The sequence below is a fragment of the Centruroides vittatus genome, unplaced genomic scaffold (genome assembly GCF_030686945.1).
Source record: "Centruroides vittatus isolate TY-2023 unplaced genomic scaffold, ASM3068694v2 contig_425, whole genome shotgun sequence".
In the NCBI taxonomy this organism is placed as follows: Eukaryota; Metazoa; Arthropoda; class Arachnida; order Scorpiones; family Buthidae; genus Centruroides; species Centruroides vittatus.
This window is the reverse complement of record NW_027122231.1, coordinates 155769-173656: the sequence shown is the minus strand read 5'-3', so window position 1 is coordinate 173656 and position 17888 is coordinate 155769. Positions and strand designations below refer to the sequence as shown.

Here is a 17888-nt window from a genome sequence, read left to right as displayed (position 1 = left end):
TTTTCTAAGAATTAATTTCATATTGTAGTGTATTATATATATAGTACATACAATTGTAATTAAGATTAATTTGAAAAATATTAAAACATGCTAATTACGTAAGATGAAGCCTAATGTAAAATCAAATTTTATTTCCAAAACAATAAAATATTAAATTCAAATTCTAATCGGGGAAAATGATTAAGGATGGTGGTTCATCTCGTTCTTGATTCTCGTAGTATAAAACGAGAATATTTCGGACACTTTCCTTTCTTTACAAAATCATGTCATGATTATCAATTATTCATTTTTTAGTACGCCAATTACAATTAATAGCTTCCTTCTAACTCTTATTCTTCTGAAGGCAGAAAAATCGGTTATTAGCAAAACACGGAAAAGCCAGTGAACGGAATGTTTTTTCTTCTTTTTTCCTCTTTTGTGTCGAATGTGGGGCAGTTATTATGATTTCTTGTGCCCGTTCGCGTCGTAAAATTCCCTGAATATATCGAATTATCGGAATGAGATTTTCTGATATGTTTTTCAAATGACAGATCGATGACGATGGAGACTCTAGACGGATATTTTTATTCGAATGCCAAAGAATTTGCCATTAAAAAAAATCCAGGAATTATTTTCTGAGTCGGGAACAATTTCACGAAACTTCTTAAATTCTGGACTATATTAAGCAGAAAATAACGTCAACCTATAAATTTCCTAGAATCCAGGTTATAACCCAGACAATGTGCTATTTACCATCGAGTGGATGATTACATCCTAACAACTAAGGTTTTCACAAATCAGTGTTAAATTATAATTGGTCTGTCGATGAACCGTCTCTATAAGATATTAGAAATTCCAGACGAAATTAAAGTCGAGAAGCTGTCGATTCATTGTCTGCCTTATATAGTTCGTAGGCCTTATACACTTATTATGGTTTTTTAACCTTCTGGTCGCCCCGAATGGATTTTGACTTCTTTTTCTTCTAATTTATTGATTCGATTTTTGTATTAAGTAAGCTGTGCTATTATTTGTTTTAATGTTTCCTTTATATTACCTTTAGTTATATATTATTAAAAATGTTGCAGAAAAAATGCAATTATTTTAATGTATTATTAAATTCAATTTTTAATTCCTAACAAGTTTCTGCAGTTTTATTGAAACTTGCTTTTTTTGTCTTTTTCTCAAATTTTTGCTTAAGTAAGGAAATATTTTAAATCAATAATAAAAATTTACAGCTGAAAGGGATATCATTGTTATTCACTTGTATAATTTCCTTGACAATGTAATGAACTTGGCCTATTTTACAGGTTTTTTTCCCCCTAACAAATGATCCCGGTTACCTGCTTTTGTATAATCTATATTTAAGGAGTGCCAAAAAACTTAACAAGAAGTGAGTGTCATTAAGATTGCTGTATCACTTTTACAGTGATATAAATTTTACATATATTGATTTATATTTTAGAACATTAGTAACTGTGTGTTCCCTCCTTTTTTCCACATTAAAATAACAATGAGCAGTTAAAAAATTATATTTTTAATGCTAATATTTTTACTATTACCTATACACGAGTCTTTAATGCAGGAAGTTAACAACAGTTTTACACTGATTGTTCAAAAAAGAAAATAATTTTGTTTGTTTTTTTTTAATAATTGTTGTTTGCAATTTTAACAATACATTCTCCTCTTACATTGAAACTGTACATTAAATCAGCAATACAGTTTTCTATACTCTACAAACATTGAAATAGTTCAATAAACATGGAATTATCTAGAAATTAAAAATTTATTATTATTATTTTTTTCGTGAGGTTAATTTAAAAAACCGTAATGAACATAAAAGTTTTTAATTTTTTGCAATTCTGTAAGGTATTTTGATCAAAATCTATGATCGGCTATTTGATTACATCGATTTCGATTTGTTTTCTCGGCGTATAATTCGTATACTTTACTACTGAATACAGAATTGGAAATAAGTTCTTTGCGATGATCGTTTATCTTCGGCAACTGTATATTTTAATATTTAACAAGCTAATTGAAAACATTACATTGATACAGAGATTGTACACTGTTATTAATTCACAGTGAATTGATATTCTCATTTGTAACAATATACACACAACTTCAGAATAAGATTTACAAACTACCATTTCAATTGCATACACAGTGAAAACAATTATATGTGAAAAATAGATATTAACTTTTGCAATCTGAAACGGTTAGTACTATATTTTGTAAAACAGTTCATCTGCACAGCAAAATGTAGAAACTATAATATAATAGCTCTATTTAAACCTGAGTAAATAAAAGTACTAAATCGACTGACTTTTATTGAAATTATATATATATATTTCTATATTTATTTAAATACGATTTCGGCAATAAGCCGATAGTACTGAAAGTCGAATTATAAAAATTATTTTACAGCCATTTGTTAAGACGTGAAAAAATATTCTGGTATTAAACAAAGAAATAAATTATTTTGGTACGCAAATCTGTCGTATGGTTTCTGGAGTATTAGTGGGACTGCATTTTGTGATTTTATACAATTATATGTTTTAATTACACATATATTATTCACATTGGAACTATTCAAATGAATGATAAACAAATTACTTTTGTTCAAAAAATTATTGACTTTCCAGTCAAAGGGTACAAAATATGATCAGCTAAATGACAATGATGATGACTATGATTGTGATGATGGATGATGATGATGATGATGTGTACTTCTTTGTTCAAAAAAATCAACTGGAGCAAATTGAGGCTGCAGTTGTTCTAGACTAGAAAAAACCAAGGAAGAATCCACATAAAACTAAAAATTACTTGTGTCAAAATGAATCCAGTAGCCTTAGATATTTCTTTCTTTTCTTACAAAAAGCTTGAACACAAGTATTTTACGTTAAATAAATTTAAAAAATAAAAGAAAATTTATCAACATGAATGTAAATAGAAATATATATAAAAGAAAAATGAAAAAATCTGTTATCATAATTATATTATAATAATTATTTCTTTGATTTTAAAAACAGCCATCAACTATGATTGCTAAATGAATGAAGAGAAATGATAATTTTCAGCACCATAAGATATGATAAATCATTCATCAAACTTTGATTATTTAATATAAAAGAATTACTAAAGAGAAATATAGCATATTAAATATAAAATAAATCTCAATAATGAAAAATGTTATCGTTAACAAACGTTTTCATTTCAAGCCCCAAATATATAATATTAATAAGCATTATCTAGTTGACAAATATGATCTTTGGCCTAATATGAAGCCATAATGAAATTCCTACAATACAATGTTAATGGTAAGTGATGCAAAGTCATAAATTTTCATAACTGCATTCACTTTTTAATACCATTAATAAATACCAAATGACATTCTATGTTACGTAAGTGCCAGTATAAACTGGGCCCTATACATTCAAAATGTTGAAAATGAAAGAGATGATATAACAATGTTTGGTTTGTAATGTTGTGCAGATGGCACATTTTACAAGGAAAAATGCAAATGATTAACAAAGTTTTCTTTCCACACTTTTTTTAAATTGAGAACCAAAGTCTCATTGAGAATAATTACTGCATATTTTAAATATTCTAATTTTTTTTATATCTCCCCTGTACTTAAATATTTTTAGTACATACAATCATAAATAGCAAATTTATTAGATTAAAAGTCAAGAAAGCTTATCCTTATATCTACATAATAAATATACTGAACCTTTGGCAGATGTGCAATTATTCTATTCTGATCTGCTCTGTTCAATGTAATCTTCATTTCTATCAACTAGATAATAATTTTATAAAATAATACATTCAATTATCTGCTAAGTGCTTTACATTCACATTATTTTTACATAAAATATGTCATTCTAAATTGACAAACATTAGCTTGAAGAGAAAGACATCTTTGGTTTATCATTTTTAATAATAACAATACATGTTCATTTCCATACAATTTTACTAGCACAACCATACTTTGACACACTTAAAACATCACAGACAAGCCATTCTTTGGCCTGTATTCCTTTCCTACTGAAACTCCCATATCAAAATAACTTTCCATTATTGAATGGGAAATTTATATAACATGCTAAGGATATAGCTTTTCAATAAAATAGTCTCCTCTCTTCACCTCTAGCATCACCAGCAGTGCAATGACGTACTAAATGTGCAAGAATGCAAGCCCATCCTGGCTTCTAGTCATAAGACATCTGAAGAATTGCAGAATATTGTCTGCTGAGAAGAAGGTCAGATTTCAATCGACGACCTCTTTCAACGAGCCGGATAGTTGTTCAAGGTATTTGTTACAGTCGAAGGCCAGGAACGAGTCGGATATGCTGCAGTTGTAACAGCCGTCATAGTGGGAGGACTAAAAAAAATAAAGCAAGCACGGCTATAATAATTATTATAAATTTAAAATTTTTCATAATTCGTTAGATTATGCATTTTACAAATGTAAATTTTATAATTTACAGTTTTTAATATTGAACATATAAAAATTTCTAATTGAGTATTATATTATCGAGACGTTTCTTGCCCATTAGTTTTTCATACTTTGATAATTCTGTGTCGAAAAATATAATTTTGATTGAATGAGAGCTGTCAGTTTCAAACATAAGGAAAATTGTCTAATCATTATTTTAACTACTTTATATTTAGACTAAGGTATCATTTTTTAAAATCTTTCTTTAATGAAAAAAGTATTAATTTTGTTGGGACAAACTGTCTATTCTTAGATCATCATTCAGATTTAGTAAATCCATCAGTTGAACTATTTATAGTAAATATACTTATTGAACAGAGAATGTTAATATTACAATTAACTAGTCTTGCATTTCAAAATAATTACAATAAACTACTTAGGAATACCACAGAATCAAGCAAAATGAAAATACTTTGGACATCTTTGATTACATTATAAATGTACTAAGAGTTTTTTTGTTTGCAAAACATCAGAAATTATAAAACAAGTTTTTGATTAATTAGTTAATTATCATACTGCTGTAAAAAGCAAACTAAGTAACTAAATGATATTAATTAGATAATCATCTTCCAATAATTTAATATCCAAATATAGTTGGTTAAAAAGAAACAAATATTTGTTACTTTTTAGTTTCAAACTTTAATCTCAATATTTAATAATCAAAAATACATCAAAATTAAAAACAGTAATACCTCGACTTATGCAAACCTGGAGTTACGCGATTTTCAAATCTCGTCAATTCGTCTTTTATTTGAGCGCCACGCAACTCTTGATTACTCACTCCCTCCACACTATTGTTCAGCTTACATGTTCGGACATGTCGCGCGGAATTGACGCATAGCTACAATTTATTTTGTGTTATTTCTATGTTTGTTATATCTACGGAGACTTGAGAGACTCTACAATGTCATCCAAACGAAGTAGAACTGATTCCTTTGCATCAAACAAGAAAACAAAAACTTTATCTTTGGAATGTAAAGATAACATTATTAAGGACTTCGATACAAAAATGAAAATTTGTGAATTGGTAAAAAAGTTTGATCTACTGGAATTGATAGTCAGAACAATTATAAAAGGTAAATAAAAAAATTCTAGAAGCTGTGAAAACTTGACAAAAGTTCTGAGTTCAATTGAAAAGTGGTTACAAATTTTAGAAAATATAGACTCCAATGAAGAGCGCATTTCTTCTACAAAACGAGAAATAAAAAAATTATTAGCATGCTATGAGGAAATTTTGCGGGAGAAAAAAAATCTTTGAGCCGTCAGACGAATTTGTTAGATTTTATAAAGCCTTCTACATAAAAATAACTTCGGTTTACAATTTTAATAATATAATTTGTTATACATATGTATTATCTAAGATTTTATTAAACATTTTTTTTCTAAATTATTGTTTTCTTTAGTCTCCGGCCCCAATTAAAAGTAATTTGTATGTATTTATATGCGAAATTATACCCCGACTTATGCAGTAATTGCTTGGTCCCACCTATCGCGTAAGTTCGGGGTATTACTGTACTTTAAAGTAATTTAATTAAAAATTTTTTTTAATCAAAACAGTGTAAAAAATTTTTTCTAAGATTGTATAAGCACTTAAGAGATCTATAATTATAAAATAGATTTAAGTATTTAAGGAGTTCAATTTTAGAAAGTTTACATTTTATATAAACTGTTATTAAAATTTTGCTTAATAGATTTATTTATTTTTATTAATTTTATTATAAGAGGCTGAATTTAGTCTTCATATAGAGTATTTCTTCATACAAAAAATTTGAAAAATTTTATGATTGTTTAATTATTGTTATTTTAATACTTATATGTGAAAAAGGTATCATTTGAAAAATGAAATGAAAAATATGATTCTTTCATTTTTTTACTTTTATTTTGTTAATTTTATCTCATGATAATTTTTAAACTTCCTTACTTCAATGTAAATCTCTAATTGTTTAAGAAAAAAAAAAAATGAATTACCTAAAAACATATAATTTTTATCTATACATTTCAATAGTAACATTCAAATATAAAATTTTTTCTATGAAGAAAGTAACATGGTCTTAATATTAAAATAATATTCCCCTCATGTTGACAGCATAATAGTTAAAACATTTTATGTTATCTTAAACAAGACAAATAGTGACAAATATAAATTGATTTTCAACCGATATCAGTTTTTCCTTTAAAAAAATTTGAGAGATAATAGTGTTAAAATTGTTATACATAAACAGCCAATCCATTGTATTGTGTTTTTGTTTCAGTCTATGGAATACTTCATTTGCCTCATTAAACATCCAAAGTAATTAATTTTCATTTTATATTCTATAGTATGATATTCTGACATCTTTCTCAACAAGATTTCTTTTTCCTTAGTTAAACATCAGTTATTTGTTTTTTGGTGAGCAGGTATCTTTATTTTTTGTTTTAAATTTACAATATCAAAGCATCATATACAGTAATACATAGGAAATAAATTCACACTAGATGCAAACAATCAAATCTCATAAATGGCATCCATTTCTTGCTTTGCACAAATGTGCTCTTTTCTAAGGTGTTTTCCATGGTACCCCTTAATGTTTCAGGTTCCAGTGCTCTCTGATTTTGGCTTGAATATTGTTCTTCAGCTGTTGGAGTGTATGAGGTATTTGTTTAACAAACTTTTTCTTTGAAACAGCCCCATAGGAATAAATCAGTTGTCAGATCTGGAGAACACGATGTCCAGCTTATGTTGCAACTACAGGAAATTATTCTTCCTTTAAAAATTGCCTATTTCCCAAAATGATCAATTGAATGACTAATCACTAATTTGCTTGGAGACACATTCTCATGCCATACCAGAAACAATTTGTTCATTGGGTCAGAACTAGTGATCCTTGATTTTGATAGTAAAATTACGAAATGTTTGAAAAAATTAATGACCGAACAGCAAACAATGGTTAATTGACAACATTTTTTTAAGAAGAGGGTCACAAAAGGGTCTTTACAGACTCTTTTGTAACTTTTAGCTCACTCTATATCATAATGGGGAACAAACCTCATTTGAGATTCAAATATGGAAGAAATTTTGTATTTGTTTTAAATCAAGAATCTATGTTGTTTTTGTTATGTGAAATTAAGTCATCCAAATTATTGGGGTAGCAAATGATATCAAAGCCATTTTCTTTGCATCCAGTTCCCCAAATCAGTTGAACAACATTTACTAGATCAGGATAAGAATAGGTCATCACCAAAGGCCTGATTTTTAGGTGCAAAAATTTACATTTCAGAAAACACAATTAGTTTTGTTCAAATAAATATTGTGTGAAGCGATAAAAATCTGTTGTACTAATGTGTTTTTCTGTAAAGTTCATTTCCTTGTCTCCTAACAAATGTTTATATATGGAGAAAGATCTTTCTACTTCTACAGAAACAAGTTGAGCAAACCATGTTTTAATTATCTGGTTCATGTCTTTGCAATAAACAAATTCTTGAATATCTGGATTTTTCCGAATCGACTGCTCAAGCTTTTATTTTGCAAATCCCTCTAAATGGTCTAGAGTTTAACTATTCCCCACTGATATTCATAAAAGTTTGGAAGAAACCAGAAATACTAAGTTCTTAGAAGAGGAACTATGCAATATACATATTTTATTGCTTCTACTAATTCTTGGTCTTTTATGACCTGTTGAATTTTATGTGGTGGCAGTTTCTGGTTGCAACTGTTTAAGAAATTCTGAAATCATCTGAAAATTTTCACAATGAAACGCTGCAGCATTTATCCAAGTTCACCTATCATTACATTTTAAATATATATAAAAAATAAAAATACTACTACCTAAATATGGTATGCAAGCTAACTTCAAACTGTCCATATGATCTCATAATTTTTCAAAATTATTTATATCTGAGAAGATCTCAGCTAATTTATCAAGTGTTGATTTATCTTTCTTTGAAATAGTCTCTCTACTAGTCACTATTGGAACAGGTGGAAGAGAATGTTGTACTCTTACTGGGCACTTTAGCAGAATATTTTTCATTTCAGACATAAATGAATTCACTACAGAGTATATTTCTTTCTGGACTATACATACAAATGAGTCCGACTCCTTCTGTCCTTTCACACACTTTGTAGAGGCAATAACAAATCCACGGCAACTTTTTTAAACTTATTTACATTGGATGGCAGACATGTAGCCTCAAATAAAAGGTCTGTTTCGCCGTGGATTTGTTATTGCTTCTACAAAGCGTGTGAAAGGACAGAAGGAGTCGGACTCATTTGTATGTATAGTCCAGAAAGAAATATATATTTTTTCTTAATGTGAATTTGTCCTGGCAATTTTTAATGTCACTACAGAGTACTTGTCATGAATACACATTCACACACACACTTGTTTAGCCCATGCTATTCATAAACATGATTTCATATTTGGGTACATTCCTTTCAAATTGTTAAGTATGTATGATGGTCTGAAAGAAATCACTTTGCCGTATCAAATTCCATCTGGCTAAAGTTTTGAACTGGTATTATTAAAAGCTTGCATGACAACTGTGTTGTTAGTTTTTTCAAAAAATATGTTTTCAGCAACATAAATATCTTAGACTATTGATGTTAAGAGGAATTACTATCTAAGTTATAGCAAGTACTGTGGGCAAGAATCCAGTCTAACACTTTTTGGAAAGTTGCCTGGTAAATGGAAGGCAAGTAATTCTTCCTAATAGTACTTTCATCCAGCAATTTCTTTTCAATATATTTTTCAAGATAAATTTTAAATATAGGTTAATTGAGTTTCAATAACAGAATTCCTGTCCTGATAAATGTTTTGGCAGTATCAAGAAAAAATTGTTTCTTTTGAGAACTGACTGCATTTTGCAAGGCCTGTCCAATAAACTGTTGCTGTTTTTATGAAGTTTCTTTCAAGGATTTGCACTTCTTATATGTTGCTGGATGTTTTTCATTGACATTTATTGTCACACTGCAGACATTGCACTGAATAACTTTTCTAAAATTTTCATTCTAATGACAACCTCATTAAATATCTAGAAACAAACATTAATGAACAAAACAGTGTTTCTAAAATTGTTCAAAATTATTCAATAGTTTTGTATGGTGTAGAGATATTGTCTTTCTTTTGACCACCAAATATAGTGAAACTCCACTGTATAGATATAGATATTCTCATAGTTTGAATTGTTGGGACCCTATTTTGATATCATTACCTTGTTAAGCCATGACAATACTCACTTAGTCTAATCATATTTGGTTAGAGCTTATTGTGATTTCAATAATCAAAATTGTATAAGTTTTCTTTTTAAGATGAAGCAATTTCTTCTTCATTATGATTCTTAAAATTCCCATTCATCCACTGCATATGATTTGTTGGACTTCATGTTCTGTATTTCTGATATTTCTAAACTCCCAATAAAAAGTAAGATTTTTATTTCTTTTTTGGGTATAAACCAAATTAATGGAACCAAAAAAGTATTAAAATTCAGAGTCATTTTAAGTTTAACCCAACATTTTTGTTAAAAAGATAGATAATTAGAAGTGGTTTGGTTTTAAGAGATTCCACAATAATAATGTACTTTTTTTAATGAATTAGTTATTGAGAATTCTTTTCATATTTGTTTATCCTTGTTCATGGTTCTTTGATTTGCAAAGGAAATATTTTATTATTTTAGATTATGTTTGATATGTTATATTTTATCAATCTTCAAAAAAAAAAAAAAAGCCAATGAAAGAATAAATTATGTAGCACATCTCATTTTTGTAACCTTTGTATGCTCCTAACATTAGCATGAAATGTCCTCTGAAATGAAGAATTATACTCTTGATTCTGGGCTTTAATCTAGTGCTGACTGGATGTGACAAACTATTACTTTTTGCACAATACTTATCTGGTAAAAATACAAAAAATATGTATAAAGTGACAATACTTTGGCCAGTACTTATGTATCAGTTTGTCAAACTGTTATTAATAATAATATTTGTATGGAAAAAATAAAACATGAAGTACAAACGTTTATTACCTTTGTATGGAAAAAATATTTATTATTTTCTCCAATTTTAAGGTAATTGTTTATGAATGATGATTCTGTTTCTTTTTTTATGGAAAAATTAGTATATTGTAGACCCACTGTTGCTGTAATATGTTTAAGCTGGTGCAAAAAACTGTACATGTGGTTAGGGAAAAATGTTACCAGTAATTAGTTAGAATGCACTGTTTACTTTACTGTATATTAATACCAACTTCACCTTAATGGGGGAGGAGTGGACAGTTTTAACCAAAAACATAGAAAAAGATAAAGATGGAGAACAATATGGTGATAAAGCAAATATTTGGCATATCTATCTCCTTTTTTCCATTTATCAAATTGTAAAATATTATAAATATTTTACAGTTTGATATTTTACATGTAAAATATTTATCAAAATGAGCTTTTATAGAATAAATAGTAGATATGCCCAACACTGTCCTGGCAGAAAATAGAATAACGAACATTAAAATGAAAATCATATTAAGAGTTTGGTTATTTTAGCCTTCCATTTTCATGTTTATTGCAATACTTGTATAGTAAGGAATAGTTCAATTTCATTGTACACAGGAATTGATGTTTTTCAACAGAAAACAGTCATTGAATTCTGTCTGCATGAGAAGATAACATTATAGTTAATTCAGAACAACCAACTTTTCTAATGTACATTCATTCACAGCCAAATATAAAATTACAATCAGCCAGTCAATCAAGTTTCGCATAAAAAGGGATCAAATAATAAAATCCCTAGGAATTTATTAATTGTATACACTGTATATCATATGTTACTATCACTCACCATTAGCCATGTTTATAGTTTTGTATATAAAATATAAATATTTATATTACTATTCTAATGTATATATGGATAGAATGAAGAGAATTCAATGATTCTTTTTTATATATTTCAAGTTTGAGTAAATGCAATGAATTGTCTACAAATGTTGGCAGCACTGTTGTTTACAAATTATACTGCCATCTGTGGGCAAGGAGAGCAGCACAGTAACAACTCACACATGCACACTCGTTGTTTGTTTATTGCACTTGAAGTAAGGTTAGGAGTACATGATGTATTTGTCCAATATTAGAAATGGAGGTGAGATTTGTTTTTGACTGCAGAGAATGTTGGAGGATGAGTAATTTATCATTACAGGTCTGTTGTATACAGTGAACACTGTATGCCATGTTCATGCATGTTGGAATGGCATAAGAGATTCCAAGGATACATGTTACTGAAAAAGAGCTGTGCCCACAACAAGTTCATAGTATCATTACTCCTGATGTTATTGTGTAAATGAATGGTTTTATCTGGGAAAAACCAATGAATCACAGTAGAAGAATGAATCACCAGGGATGTAATATGGTATAACCTTTGAGCATAAAAGAGAATGCCAAAGCCAACAGTGGAAACACACAAATTCTCCTCTGCTGAAAAAGTCCAAAGCCATACACACAAGTTCTGGAAAAGTCATGACAATGCTGTTCTTCAACTGCAAAGACTTGCTGCTTGTTGACTTTCTTGAGCATGGGCCACAATACATGCAAAGTGCTATGAAGACACTTTGAAGAAACAAAAGCATATCATAAAGTCAAAATGCTCTGGAATACTATCGAACAGCATTATCCTTCTCCATGATATTCCTCACCATGTGGGAAGTGTTGGGTGGGTGTTATGCTATAGGGATTTGGTTGAAAAACATCTCAACATTCTCTCTACAGCCCAGATCTTTCTTCATGAGATTTTTATATTTTTGGCAACTTGAAGACAGATGTTTGTGGGTGTTGGTTTCAAACAGATGAGGACATGCATGACTGGATAATAGTGTGGATCTTAAAAGCTTCTACAAGACTAAGATTGACTGTCTTGTCTCCCAATGGGATAAATGCAGTTGCATGTTGAAACCAGCTTGCATGAGTTGGCTGTTAAAATTCTCCATAAATGAACAGAATATATAGGATAAACAATGTTTTACATTATTAAAAGCTTTAACTTCTATTTATATTTCTGAAAACAATAAAAATTTGATCTCTTTAAGAAACATTTTCCTAAATTTAATTTTGTAGTCTTTTCCTCTTGAATAAAGAAAAAAATATTTTAATTCCAGTGTAAGTTTACTAACTGTTGATTGGTTGATTTATTACATGAGTTCAATTAGCCCTAAGAAGGAAGGAAGGAAGGTGAAAGAAAATTACATTGATTATTTATTTGACTGCCTCTAATATATATAAAAAAGTATTGCACCTCTCACTGTTAAAATGTGTTCATTGCTTTTAATATTAAGTTATTTGTTAAATCCCTATCTAGGAAAACATCAATTTTTTGTATAGAAGACGTTGCATAACTTCTAATAACAAATTTGAGATTATCTTAATTTTTTACATTAGATAATAAAAGTACAACAAGATTAAGTCCAGGCATCATTTCAAGCATAATATACATATTCATATTAAGATATAAACAGAATGGAAATGAAAGGAATTATATGAAATATTTTAAACCATATAAATTATACATTTAAAATTACACATATAAACTAATATTTTACTTAGTATAAGAAAATTACTGAAAGGATCATATTTTTCAAAAAATGTATGAGAGTATGAAATTACTTTCTATAAAATATACCTTAAAGGTGCTTGCTGATATTGTGCAAGAAGTTGATTTAGTTGATTCTGATCAATTGATGCAGTCAGAGTAGTTTGAGGTGAATTATCTTGACTTGTAGGTCCAGGTGTATGTGCAGGAGTAGGTGTGGGAACAGGAGTGGGCTGAGGGGTTGGAACAGGAGTTGAATTAGGAGAGCCTGACACCATTGTTGGGGGAGTAGAATGGGAAATACGACTGGTCAAATATTCGCCAGGTGAAGGTCTGTATTCATTAAGAGTTTGAGTCAGTTCAGACATTGCTTGAGTAAGAAGATCTGCAGTGGGGAGAACATCTTGCTGGGAAGTAATCTATAAAATTAAGAAAAAAATATATGAATTAATTAAAGGAAAAAATTTTTCACAAAAACAGAAATAATACATTACTAAATTTTTCTGGTTAATATGTTCTTAGATGCTAATATAAATTGTTTTTGGATCACATTGAAAACTGCAATTTTAGTTATTTTAAACTTTTAGTCACTAAAACCTAATACAGAGTGATCAGAATTGACTGCACAATAATCTTATCATCTGACTCCTTGTTGAAAATCAACTCAAAAAAGTGTTATCAGTTTTTCAATTGAATATGGCATTCTAAGATATTTTATGCAAATGATGTCATTTCCAGTCATTTGGAATTTTAACTCTGAAAACACCAAATAAAGTATCCTTAGGTGTCCCTGGGATTTCCAGTACCTCAGAATAAATAAAGACATACACATGAAAAGAAAGTATGAGATGATCATGAAAATCCAAATGTGTGCATCAAACTGTGAGTTGTACTCGCATGTGTGATAGTTTGTTTATTCCTCTGACCCTTTTATATATACTTAGCTCATACTGCATTTCTTAAACAATTTTATTTTACCATGACACTAGGCAATACTTGTTTTTGTTTATTTAGTTATGTCATACAATATGCAAGAATATTGCAACATGTAAAGTACATCCTGTTGGGGAATGTTATGGCTCAGCATTAAGTGCAGCAAGGCTATACAGTCAGCAATACCTGACACAATGTTGCCCTGATTCCCAAGTCATCTGACTTCTTGACGATTGAATGCACAAAACAGATAGGATCATACCACTGTTGAATTTGGACAGTGGAAATGTACTGTGCATAAACTAAGTGTCAAGGATGTTATACTAGATTGATACAGGAGGACCCAACAACTAGTACCTGGGAAATTGTGCAACAGTAACTTTGATGCACATTTATTGTACTATCCATTCTGCACAACAAGGACTGCATCTATATTACTTCACATAGGTGCAAGATCTTTGTCAACAGAATTGTCTGTGGAGTGGCTGTTACAGTAACATACTCAGATAAATCCAGATCTGGTGGTTGAAAGTTTTAACAGCCTAACAACTACATTTAGGCATCCCCATGCCACACATTTGCACACATACCACGTCCATTGGGGGTATCAATATTTGGTGTACTATTGGTGCATGATATTCTTGTGAGAGTATCATCTTCTCATCCGATAGCTGGAAACACCTAGTTATTTTTCACACAGTCCTGTGCAAAAAAACTAGGTAATCTTATTTACTGTTTATGGTTTCAGCATAATAAAGCACTGGTGTATTCTTTTTCAATTATTTGCCAGTGGTTGGGAAGAGAATATCTAAATTGATGGGTTGACCATGTTGATAGTCACATGGCCCGCTAGATCACCCAATCTGAATCCTGTAGACTTCTTAGGGGAGCATCTGAAAGCATTTGTTTACAGACAGACAGTAGATTTCCAACAAACCTAGTGGCTGCCTTGCACATGGCCATCACAACAATAATATTGGCCTTTCTGCAATGTATACAAAGGAGTATTCTTTGATGGGCAGCTACTTGTTCCTCACTAGACAGAGGCATTTTGAACACTTAACTTGTAGCATTACTTGTTACATTATAATAAATAATAACTTCTTTCTATAAAAGTTATTTCTGATTTGTCCCTTTTTACTAGAAGTGTTCAATGTAAATATCTCTGTAATGCCACATCCAATTGAAAAACAGATAACACTTTTTCATGTTGGTTTTTGACAACAAAAAATAATATACAGGGTAATCAGAATCAACCACACAATAATCATACCACCTGATTTCTTATCAGAAGAAATTAGCCTTAAATGTAAACTTTACTACTCATACATTTAATTTTTTGTTGTATTTTTCCTGGTTTGGAAAGAGCCCATTCCAAACCAGAAAAAACAATCCCAGACCATTATGTTATTCTTTTTTTCATTTAAGGTCTTAATTTAAATCATTAACTAACAAAAAAAACTAAAAATTAGTTTTTAATGCTAACTTTTCATTATAAACACTACGTTACTAAAAGTGACTGGACATCTCCTTTAATTTCATCTTGTCTCTCCATATGATGTAGGTACATTATCAGTATAAAAACTGTGTTATCAGAATGAATGAACGCAAGGAGTTGAGTCCATTTGAATGCGGTATGATAGTCAGACCTCATAAGTGTGGTCATTCCGTCTGAGAATCTGCTGTCAGCTAGGTTATCAAATGAAAGCACTGAACTCCTGATCTGGTAAGTCCAAGAAACCTACAGATTGAGATTGACAAACTCTCAAGCACATTGTCAAACAATCAGGCATCCCTAATAATTCTGAATTCATATGATGTCATTTGCAATGAATGGATGCTAGTGACATAACTAATTATTGAAAGTTGTTTGCCCATGGTTATCATGGTCATGTTGTAGTTCAAGGTAATTGATTACACCTGCCAATATATTATTATTTGAAGTGATGTAAGCAACGTGATACACAATGTGGAAATCTGATGAATGCCTGGTGAACAATACTTACAGCAGTTCATTATGTTGACTGAAATTTGGAGATTGTAATAGTTTTAATCCTGAGATATTTAATCAGTAATTCAAATAAATACTTTGTCCAGTTTCATCAACTTGTGCTTTGTCAAGCCAAACCAAGGAAGTAAAATAGTAGTATCACCTGCAACTTTTGAGAAAGTATTTCGTTCACATATTGAAAAACTTGCATTGTGTTGCACGGTGTATCATCTCCTATCATAGTGGACAAGAATTTGGCTCATTATTCAACTCTAAAGGGAAACTCAAAGTGAATTTTAGTGCTGAATATTGACTGCTATATACATCAAACAGAAAATAACTTCAATAAATGCATTAAAAAAATGTTTATTAGTATATTAGAGGTAGTCTCAAACTTAAGAAAAATGTCTGTCATACATATCAATACAATGCTTCAGCAGTAAAGTATCAATAAAATTCTACATTTTATTATGTTTGTTGGGTTCAGAATGGGGAGAATAGTGGGAGTTGCATTTTAATGATGTTTTTAGGAGTATGGGTAGGACCAGCCCTAAAAATATCATTAAAATTCATTGACATCAGATTTAGAAGGCTAAAACTTACAAGACACATATGTAACTTAAAAAGAAGTGGATGTAATTCGAATTGCAAGATTTGAGGATGTGGTACAATGCAAGTTAAATAAAAGCATTTAAAAAAAGAGAAAATAAAAAATTTTGTTTTATATTCCAATAATTGAATTTTCAATGTATTTATTTCTCTTGAAGTATCTTGTTATTAATTTGATATATTAATTCTATAATATATAATTATATAAAGGAAAAAATAATCATACCAAAGTTGCAACATCTCTATCTACATATTGTATCTTCCTTTTTATAGCATCAATGACAGTTCCATCAGCTGGTAAAGTATTTGTCAAACCCTGTGCAATAACAATATGTCCAGCAACAGTTGTTGCATTTTGCTGAGTACTGACAGTTTGAACTTGTGTCTAAACAAAAACATATAATTATTAATAATTCAATAAATCTTTATAATAATAATTTATTTATTGATTTAAATTACAGTAAAACTGTTTAAACCAGAATCACATGGTACCAAATTATTTTTTTCTTTTTTAAATCTTTAAATTATACCAGATAAATATCATACAGTTATAATCATTTTGTTAATAGTAAAACCACTTTTACATATGTAAAAAAGTTATTAGTAGGCTTTTAATCTAAAGTGATTCCAACTTCAGATGAAAGTATTCAAATGTAAGAATTCAGAACTTTTCAATATGTGGACACTATGAGGGCCTTTTCATGAGGATGCATGCAGCTAGACCAACACTATAGTACAGGGTACTTTAACAAATTATGGGATGGCCTTACCGGGGCATGACCCAGAAAATTTCTGAAATACAATGCTATTAATAATGTGCATACAAAACTGTACAAATATACTTGAAATTTACATTTAGAATTCTATTTATCTAAAAAATATAATATTTATTTGTAAAATTACATGTCATTTGGAATAATGAACAGGGGTAGATGAGCCAACCTTGGCCCCTCCACTAGCTACAGGCCTGCCTTTTTATCAAGTCTGTTATTGGTTTGGTAAGGCTGAGTGGTGAGGGATTGGAACCAGACCTGAAAATAATTCTGAACGAGGTTTAAAAAAAAAAAAAAGGTTTTTTGGCCTACACTCAAACCTGTTTTTGTGCCATTTTTTATTTGTGAGATTTGTTTTGTGCAATTTTTTTTGTGCGATATACCAATTTGATTCAAATTCATATACTGCACAAAAACAGGTTTGAGTGTATTTAGATTCATTTCTGGGTTCTCCTGGAGCTGTAGGTTGACACCTTAACCACTCTGCCATTTGACCAGTAAATTGAGAACTATTTAATGCAAAAAGTTCTTGTTGTTTCCATAAATTTATGCTAGGTATTTTATTATTTC

At 29.7% G+C, this 17888-nt stretch overlaps 1 protein-coding gene across 3 annotated transcripts in view; it reads right to left on the bottom strand.

Annotated features, from left to right (window-relative positions):
* Nucleotides 1–1493: 1493 nt before the first annotated feature.
* LOC136976787 (PR domain zinc finger protein 10-like) overlaps nucleotides 1494–17888 on the bottom strand; it is a 104997-nt gene continuing 88602 nt past the window's right edge. For all 3 annotated transcript variants that reach the window (XM_067272151.1, XM_067272153.1, XM_067272154.1), the window contains 3 exons: nucleotides 16772–16930; nucleotides 13104–13432; nucleotides 1494–4360 (listed from right to left, as the gene is read on the bottom strand). In XM_067272151.1, coding sequence (XP_067128252.1) covers nucleotides 4264–4360; nucleotides 13104–13432; nucleotides 16772–16930 — 585 coding nt within the window. In that variant the 3' untranslated portion in view covers nucleotides 1494–4263. The remainder of the gene's footprint in view (nucleotides 4361–13103; nucleotides 13433–16771; nucleotides 16931–17888) is intronic.